The sequence below is a fragment of the Dromiciops gliroides genome, chromosome 2 (assembly GCF_019393635.1).
Source record: "Dromiciops gliroides isolate mDroGli1 chromosome 2, mDroGli1.pri, whole genome shotgun sequence".
NCBI classification, from domain to species: Eukaryota; Metazoa; Chordata; class Mammalia; order Microbiotheria; family Microbiotheriidae; genus Dromiciops; species Dromiciops gliroides.
The window spans coordinates 128,545,684-128,555,385 of record NC_057862.1 but is presented as its reverse complement, the minus strand read 5'-3'; the positions used below and the strand labels follow the sequence as shown (position 1 = coordinate 128,555,385).

At 41.0% G+C, this 9,702-nt stretch overlaps 1 protein-coding gene across 1 annotated transcript in view; it reads right to left on the bottom strand.

Moving 5' to 3' along the window:
- Nucleotides 1-5,964: 5,964 nt before the first annotated feature.
- Nucleotides 5,965-9,702, bottom strand: part of ST8SIA2 (ST8 alpha-N-acetyl-neuraminide alpha-2,8-sialyltransferase 2) — a 95,517-nt gene continuing 91,779 nt past the window's right edge. Inside the window, exon 6 of the mRNA XM_043986889.1 lies at nt 5,965-8,794. Coding sequence (XP_043842824.1) covers nt 8,509-8,794 — 286 coding nt within the window. The 3' untranslated portion in view covers nt 5,965-8,508. The remainder of the gene's footprint in view (nt 8,795-9,702) is intronic.

Here is a 9,702-nt window from a genome sequence, read left to right as displayed (position 1 = left end):
CAAAAGATCAGAAAACAGCCCAGTGGTCCAAATAGAAATTTATTGGAAATAACAATAGTCAAAAAAGGGACAAATAGGAAAAATGAGCAAAACATAGAACGAATGATTCAAAGAATTCTAGGCCTGGGAGGGACCCAAATCAGTCACTTGATCCCTCCCCTTGACTATCCACCAACAGTAGCAACACATGTTTACAAGCTTATCACCATATGAATAAGTTAGCCAAAGCTATCATGAGCCTTGTCTTCTCCAGTCTAAACATCTCCAACTCCTTCAATTATTGCTTAGATGTTATGTATTCAAGGTTCTTTATCATTTTGGTTGTCCTCCTCTGAATGTTCCCCAGCTCACTGCTAAGGGCTCTCAACCCACAGGTGTGAGCTTCCTTACTACCACTATAATATTCACACTCGATATTTAATTGCCTTTCTAAAAAACCCTTCTGGGGCAGCTAGATGGTGCAGTATATAAAGCACTGGCTTTAGATTCAGCAGGACCTGAGTTCAAATCTGGCCTCAGACACTTGACACTTACTAGCTGTGTGACCCTGGGCAAGTCACTTAACCCTCATTGCCCTTCCCCCCCCCCAAAAAAAACCCAAACCCAAACCCTTCTGCTCTCTTTTCTCATGACTAAAGTTGCCTGCTTTGTGCATTCACCTAGTCACTTAGTCATCTTACTTCCATGAAGAGTAGGCACTGCTTCCGGGGGTAACTAAACATTTTACCAGTTGTCTATGAAGCCACCAGCAGCTTTAGCACTATTTCAGAGGGTATGGAGGAAGAAGCATTGATTTCTCTTGGAAACTTTGCCTTGTGATAGCATTATGGGAATTTCTCCAATTTATATAATGAATGTTGTTCAATCCCAGTTCCATACAAAAAAGTTATTATCTCAGTATTCAGAATGTGGTGTATAGTTACTGCCATCGTAACACCAGGTTTTATCTCCCAATGGCTGTGGCTTCTCCTGTTCCAGTGCCACCAGTGAAGATACCACCTACTTAAGACCTGCCTTACCAATGGTATGAAATACCTGGTAGGTAAATTGAGTAGGTGGTGGTTGCTCAGTGCTAGGGCAAGAAAAGTGAAATCCAGAGAGTTGTCTCTTCGCTAGGCTTGCTATTCTTGTGTATGCCTCAGCCTCATGGACTTGCTGATGAAAGTTTTCCCCCACTGGTCATGTCTCACTCTTGCTGTTCTCCTCCCTGGATTTTTGTTCTATTTTACCCTACTTCCAAGACTCAGTTTGCCTAACACCAATACTGATGACTGGAGGGTCTGGTGACATGGAGGAAAAGCACAGTAGGAAATGCAACTAGACAAGGAGCTGTTACTTTCTTCTACACTTCAATAAGTCACTTAAAAATGCTCATGACTGTCCTCAGAATGTGCTTACTAGGGCTTCATGGCAGAGCTTACATTCTGAGCAGTCTTTCCTTCTCACATTAGGGATCATGGACCTCCCTGCCTTTTTTTTTTTAAATTTTGGTATAACAGACTATTTCTCACTATTTCATGTAGCTTACCTCATGGTCAAATAATAATAATTATAGATAATACCATGTGTAGTGCCTCTGACTAGAATGGCTAATAATTATTTCTCCTCTCATTTCCCAAGGCAAGGAAATATGGCATCGTTTGGAACCAAAAGGAAAACATGTTAAAAGGACTCGCTATTCTTCTCAGTCCTCCATGGAGCAGTCACATGGCCAGGTGGAGAAATCCTACTGCCTCATTCTTCTCTCTGTGTTATCTTCCTTTTTCTGGGGCTCTCCTTTTTAATCCTGTTCCAGTTCCAAAGCATGCAATATTTCCTTGCCTCAAGTGATTAAAAAAAAGAAATCCAAACCTCAGAATTCTATGAAGATTCCTACCCCAACCCCCACGCCCCCCCATAGGTGGTGCCAGATTCTCTTTTGGATAGCATTATTTCTGTATTTTTCAGAGTACTTTTATGCCTATTTTACTTGATAAATCCTTCCAATAACCCAATGAAGTAGGCATGATATCATTAGCCCCCTTTTGTAGATAAGGAAACAGGTACAAAGTGGACCAGTGGTTTTTTAGAGACATAACCCTACCAATGTCATAAATAATAGAATTTTTAAGCAGGAAAGGGTCTCAGTGCTCATTTAGAAACCAGGTAGGTATTCTATTCCCAGTCTAGTATTCTTTCTCCAAAATTACACAGTGCTTCCCTGCCTGTAGCAATCCAGGGACAAATCCTAGAGTTGTTATCAGAATTGGTGAGTTTCTCACCAGTCATTCTGCCACTTCCATTGCAGTATGAAAAAATAGTCCTGGGTTTTCTCAAGCCATTTTCTCAAGCACAATAAATTGAGAAAATTGTCCGGTTGTTGCATCCTCTGTAATATCCACTTTCCCTTTAATATCATCATCTTGAATGATCCACTCTTCTGTACAAACAGTTCTATCCAACAATCTCAACTTTTGTATTTCATTTTAGAGCAAAAGTTCATGACATGATTCTACCCAAGTTAAAAGGTGGGACTTTAGAGCTCTTCCAAAGCTAAGTTTACCTTACCATCAGTCAAATTACAGTAATGTCTTCCATATAGTTCACATAATGTTGCCCATGTTTAGTATTGGGTGACATCTCTTTAATATTAGGAAATGGTGTGGAGACATTACATTTCTCTAGAATGGGATCTGGGGTTGGATAATGAACTGGATCTAAACCTGAGTAGAAGGTAATGGGCAGAAATTTGGGAACTCGAACAGTCATTATAGTTGCAGCAAGCTTGTTTCCTGAAAATAAAAACCCATCTTTTTGATGTCAACATTTTTCTCATGTTGCCTAATATGACTGCAAGATGTGGAATATCATAGTCTTTAGGGAATTAAGGGGGTAAGTCACCCAAAGGGAAATAGAAATGCATGGTAGAAGGGAAAAGGATGTTAGCAGAGAGATGACTGGAGGTAGTCCAGTCATCAGCAAGTTCAAGAGATAAACAATGGATATCTCATGTGGTCTGATAATATACTATGCCTAGGAGGCAGCTGGTGGCACAGTAGATAAAGCACTGAGTATGGTGTCAGGAAGACCTGAGTTCAAACCCAGCCTCAGATACTTATTAGTTGTGTGACCCTGAGCGAGTCACTTAATATGTCTACCTCAGTTTTCTCAACCTTAAAATGGGGATAATTTTACCTACCTCACAGGGTTATTGCAAGGATCAAATGAGATAATATTTGCAAAGCACCTAGAGTACCAGACACAGAGTAAGTGCTTAATAAATGCTTATTCCCCTTCCCTTCCTCTGCCCCTTTCTCAGGTCTATGTAGTGTCAAGAAGTTTACAAGAAGGCGCATCTTGGGCATCTGGGGTGGATACCCTGTAGAGAATTGGTGGGAGAACATAATCTAGAGTTGTACAGAACAAGAAGGTGTAGATGAGGAACGATTTGCACCCCTGGAGGAAGTACCCAAATTGATAAGATCACAGATCTATTGAAAGATGGAAGAAATGGCTGCTCACAACTTTTGTTAAGCCTGCCTCAATCTGACTTTGCTAGGGAACATAAACAGGTGGTAGAGGAAGAGAGACCAAGAAGGACCCCTATTCTTGTTACTTTAGTAACTTGGGGGATTGGCCACTGATAAAGGGTGAAGATTAGTTTGATTGTGTGGTTAGTTATCTTAGTATGTTGGATTAGTTAGTACTATTAGTTAGATAGGTATATTGTGCGGTTTGGGCTTTGCTATTTCAAGGTAGTATAGCTTGCCTCAAGACCATTTGTTTAGTCAGGCATAACCATCCTGGCTGCTACTGATCAAAATTTAGTTTCTACTCCCATAAAATCCAAGGAAAACTGAAAGAAAAATGATCTCAGTTCAATTCTCATTGACATTCCCCCTTTCGCAGCTGGCTCAATCCCTAAAATGGAAAAACATTTCTCATTGCCTTTGTTTTGTAATCTGTAGGGGATAGATACAATGATGGAGCAGACTAGAGACAGAGCAACCTAAGCATTTCACCATAGTCACCCTAGGTCAGAACTCAGGCAGGAAATGACATCCCAGAATCATAGGATATTTAGAGATGGAAAGATGCCAACTACTCCTGCCTGGGCTTCCTCTGTTTTCTCTGAATAGAAAGAGCAATGAAGACAGAAGGTGAGATGCTGAGGATAGAATTCGAGGCTTGTTTTGGGATGGGATAAAATGAAGAACAGGAGCAGCTTGGGCAGGCTGCTGCTGTTGGTGTCATTGGGGATGCTATTAAGGACGCTCATATAGCAACATACACGTCTGGATTCCCATCTGATCAACATCAATATACTTTTCAGTATCATTCATTTTGGAAGAAGAGCCTTAATTAGGCATGAAGAGATTTATCAAACAGCAGCTTCCTGGAGCAGGTTGGTCTCTGTACCATCTGGTCTGATGGTTTCTTATCCCGCTTGGAACATCAGCATAGAAGATTTATTAAGACCTGTAGCTCCAACAGCCCCTACCTGGTAAAATTCAAACAGCTTTCGTCTCTACCAAACCAACAGGAGATTTCATTTACGCAGATGAGCATACGTCTCTAGGTTCATGGTAACATATACTCTTCCATGGCATATTCTCTCTATCTCATTACACAGATGGACAGAGAGTTCTTTGCACTCATGTCCTTTGAATATGACAAGGGTGCTCCTGAATCACTGCCAATAAGGCATATGCTTGAAGTAAAAAAAAAAATTTGGTATTAGGAATATTTTGTATCGATTAGTCTATATATCATAGTGGAAAGAGGGCAGGACTAGGAGTCAGAAGACCTTAAATTCTAGGCCCAGCTCTGCAACATGTTTGCGGTGTGATTTGGGGCAAATAATTTTGAGCTTAGGTGTCTTCATCTCTAACATAGGGAGACTAATCCTGGCCTTCCAGGGTTGCTGTGAAGATCAAATAAAATTGAGTTAGAATCATGAATTCATAGAATTTTAGAGTTGGAGGGAAGCTTAGTGATAATCTATAGGTGAATGTGCTATATTAATAAATTATAAAGTGCTAAGTAAGTAAATGTTATGACCGTTACCATTCCTTGCTCTCACTGGATGATTCCTGTGTCAATCAGCATGCCTGCACTATAGTTGGTTAATGTAAGCCTATGGAGGCAACATAATGTAGTAGTAGAAAGAATACTAGGTTTGGAGTCAGAAGACCTTAGTGCTAGCCCTTGGGTCTGATACTTACATATACAAGGTGACCTTGGGCAAGTTGACCTCTCTGAATCTCCAATTCCTCATGTCTTAAAAGGATGATAAAAATGGTTCACATTTGTAAACAAAATGCTTTCCTTAAAAAGTCCTGTAAGATAGGGCTTTAAAGTGTGATTCCCCATTTCACAAATAAGGAAACTGAGGCTCAGAGAAGTCACTTAACCAAGGCCACAGACAGGGCTGGGAATCAAAGATCTTCAGTGCTCACATGAATTACCTCTCACAGGGTTCTTGTAAGAAGCAGATGAGATTATGGGGGTAAAGTGCTTTGTGATTGTAAAGTGCTATAAAAAATGTGAGCTATTGTTATTATTATACCCCCACCCCAACCCCCCCACACCATATACCAAAGCTAACTTGTCTATATAGGGATAGAAGCCATGACCCCAGACTTCATTAGTATTCTGGTCTAATTGAAAAAAACAATTATTGCCTGCTTCCTTTACGTCATGGCAACCAGATGAAAAAGGACAGGAAGTAACAACCGATGGAGTCATTGAAAAGCATTTCACTAGTATAAGGATCAACAAAATTGACCTTATCTTTCTAACCCTTTTCAAGAAATAGGTGAAGAGTGGATAAAGCACTGGCTCTGGATTCAGAAGGACCTGAGTTCAAAGCCAGCCTCAGACACTTGACACTTACTAGTTGTGTGACCCTGGGCAAGTCACTTAACCCCCATTGCCCCGCCCCCCCCCAAATAGGTGAAGGCAAGCTTTCAACTGCTTCCCACTTCTCCAAAAATATATTTTCAGCAAAGCAGACCTTCCCTTCAGGAAGGGGCTGATCTAGCGGCTCTTTGCCATGAGGCCAAAAAGCAAAAATCAGCAGCTCAAGTTATTTCTGCCTGCAACTACCACTAATGTCAGTTTAAGGAGCATAAACTATTATAGGCCAGAAAAAAAAATTCAGGTAAACAATTTGGACTTCTTCAAGAAACCTCTCTATTAGCAATCATATCTCCTGGCTAGAACATGGGGCTGGAATTTGGGGCTCCTGGGTCCTTTTCCTGACTTTGCTGTGGACCTGCTTTGTTAGTTTTGGGGTAAACCAATAAAGTCCTTTGTATGTGAATTAATCCAACTAGAATATGCTGGCAATGTCACTTACCTGTTCCCTCTTGGGCTCTGTGAGCCTTGAAAATGAAATGTTCCTAAAACCCTTTGAGATCTTCAAGATGAAAGGCTCTGGAGGGGTGTAAAATATGATGGTAATTATTTCTACTTCCTCTAAGGAATCTGTATCATCCAATTCTCACTGAAGCTTTTGGCTGTTTCTTTTAACATTTTCATTTCATGATGAAAACTAAAAATCTAAAATCTAGAACAATACTACAAAGAACAAAACAATTTATAGTAGCAATCACTGCCTTATCCCAGGGTTTTTTTGTCCTGGGTTAATGGTTTAGGGGGCATCCTTCTGTTAGCTTCCAGCTACTATCTAACCAGTCATTAATCTGGAGCAAATGTCCTGTCCTGAATTGCTATTGATTAATTATGTCTAGTCTCATATGTTTAGAAGTAGATCTTGATTTCTTTTCTCAACTCCTTTCAAGATAATGGTTTTTCACTTAACTTCAAAATATGTCTTAAAACATTAATCAGAGAGGTAATACAACAATCAAATCAAGATGGCTCATGCCTCATATGCAGTATCCATTTCTAACTGTGGTCCAGGATTCCAACTCCTAAGTGATTGATTTTCAGCCCACATTTCCCTGGGGATGTTCTGTCCAGTGGCTTGCATCCTATAGTTGGCTTTACAAAAAGGAAAGAATATACAAACCTTAGTAGGAACAAGTCTAAGTTCACAAAATTCCAAAATAATTGCATCAGTTGGGGGTGGGGGAGGAGAGAGAAGGGGAGAATTTAAACCTCTCCTTGCAGAGTCAGAAAGCTAAACAAGAGAGCCTAAGCTATACCACCTGACAATCAGGACAGGAAACTGACAAGAAAGTGACATTGAAACTGAGTGGGCTGGTTGCTTTGACCACACAGAGTGAGATGCAGAACACAAATGTTGTTGGTGCTGAGGAGTGAAACTGGATGTCTGAAATTCTTTCATGTTTCATACTCTGGGGCTTTGTGCGCAGTGAGGGAAGGCAATCTTATATATTTTACCACGATGACATTTATCTTGACAGTGCCCTTTCAAGCCCTGGCTTTGGATTTCATTGCTATGGTAGCTTTCAGTCCAATCCCTGACCTTCTATTTTAAGAGAAAAGAAGGTGAGTTAACCCTTGGGGAGCAAGAAAGTGACTTAAAAGGTGATTTTGATTGGTATGAGGTCAGATTACAATATCCTTTCTCTTACCCTTGATACCACCTTTAGGTCTATAATTCCTTCTCTCCCCCTTCCCCCCTTCCCCTAAATCCCAGGGCTTCTCTCTCTTTGCCACTCCAAAAACCATTTAGAAAAGGCTAAGCATTTTTTGACACTCTTCTGTCTTTGCCCCAAGTGAGGCTTCTGATGACCTCAGATGGTTTTCAATTTTTTTTTTTTTGTAAACAGGAGTTTATCTGGTTGGAATGATCAGAATACTTCTGGGATCATCTTTTTTTTTTCTCTGCTTCAGCCAGCAGTGGGGTTCATGCTAACATCATGGATTTGTAAGCTAGAAAGCCAAAGTTCATTGCTGGGTTTTCCAGTTTGTTTTATAAGCTGAAACAGTGTCCCATCTGGAACATGTTGATGGGTAATGAGTTTGTCTCCTGGGCAATTCATCTAGACTGAATAGACCAAGGCCATCCACTAACATTCCCCAAGCTGTGCTTCTTGTGTCTTGCTCCACTCTCCTTGCTGAGCCCCCATCCCTTCCCCCTTTTTCTTAAAGAGTATAATTTTTAACACTAAGCCCGGTTACCAACCTCTGGGTTCTGGGTCACCCAGAAGCCACTCTTCTCAGAGACTCAGAACAGCTGAAAACAAATCAGCTCCCAGAATCCTTCAACCCAGGAGACTATCACATATCCAGTCCTGGATTTGATTTCCTTCAGTCCAATCCTCTTACTCCCAAAGATGGTGTCTCCAAATCGGGCGAATCCTCAGCACCTTCCTCCTGTAACTTGTCTGCTGTACTCTGGATGAACACCACACAGTTATAATACTCAGGTCAATATATATATGCAGGTATATATATTCTTGTCACTGTTTTACACTTTAACAAAGAAAACCACTAGCCTCTGCTCCTCCTATTGTTTTTGCCTCCCGACCCCCAATCTGCCCGTGGTGTAGCCTGCAGGAAACGTGAGCCACGGAATCCTCTTTGGCCCCCACGTTACGTGGCTCCATCACACTCTCCGACGGTCAGTTTCAAAGCCCCCTGTTGGTGCAAGGTCTTTAGGGCTTTAAACTCCAAGGGCATGGTATGGGGGCTGGCCTGGGATGTATAGCCATATTTAAGGCTGTCGTAATAGTGATACTTGACAGGGTTCTGATTCTGATCTCGAGGAAAGGGCCAAAATCCATAGAGGTAGATGGTGTTGCAAAAGCGTGTGGCCAGAGTATACATCAGCAGTCCTGTGGTGGGTCTTTTAATGTGGACTTTGTTTGTCAGCCAGTACCTGAAAAGAAGAGTAAAAAACAAAACAAAACACAAGTTTCATAAGTCATTCTTCCTGAGAAAAAGCACGTTGCCAATGCCCTAATATTGGGAGTATGCTGGATCTAGCTCATACAGGCCTAGGAGAGCCAATTGTTAAATTTTCAGTGTGAGCACTTACACCTTGGAAATTGGCAAATCAGGGCTTGGTTTATTCTTTTTTTGATGGTCTAGAAAGGGAAGGAAAATGTTAATAATGCAGATTAAACTTAAAAGTATGTTGTAAGCACATTCCCTCCCTCCATCTCACCAAGAACTGGTTGTTAAACATTTACCAGCACACCCCTGCCAAGAACCCTCTGACCCACCAACCTGAGTTTAGAAACAAAGGTGAAAAAAATCATTAGTCATGGAATTATCCCTTCTAGTCCCATATGATTATTTCCTGTTCTTCAATGATTAGAATAATAACTTAGAGATCATTTAGTCCAAGCCTCTCATATTATAGCTGAGGAAATTGAGGTCCGATGACTATCTGCTTTAGGCAAGTTTTTGATTGTCTTTATTTTTCCGAGTTTAATCCTAACTCTGCAGTTTATTCCTTGGGTAATCTTGGACAGATCACTTAATCTTTTGGGGCCTTGGTTTACCAATCTGTAAAATGGAAGATTTGGACTAGATGGTTTCTGATGTCCCTGCTAATTCATGATCCTATGATCTGGCTGGCAGGGCTACTGGTTTTATTTCAGGTATTCCCACAGAGGAAGGGGAGAGATGGAGGAGCAGAGTAAGATACACGTACCAGAAGGTAGCCAGAATTCTGAGTCAGGGTTAGCCTACAATGACAGCCTCCACTAACAATATGTGTCTTCTGGCCATTTTTGACTTTTTCATTGTTCCCAACTGTGAAATGGAGATCAGCGATACTTA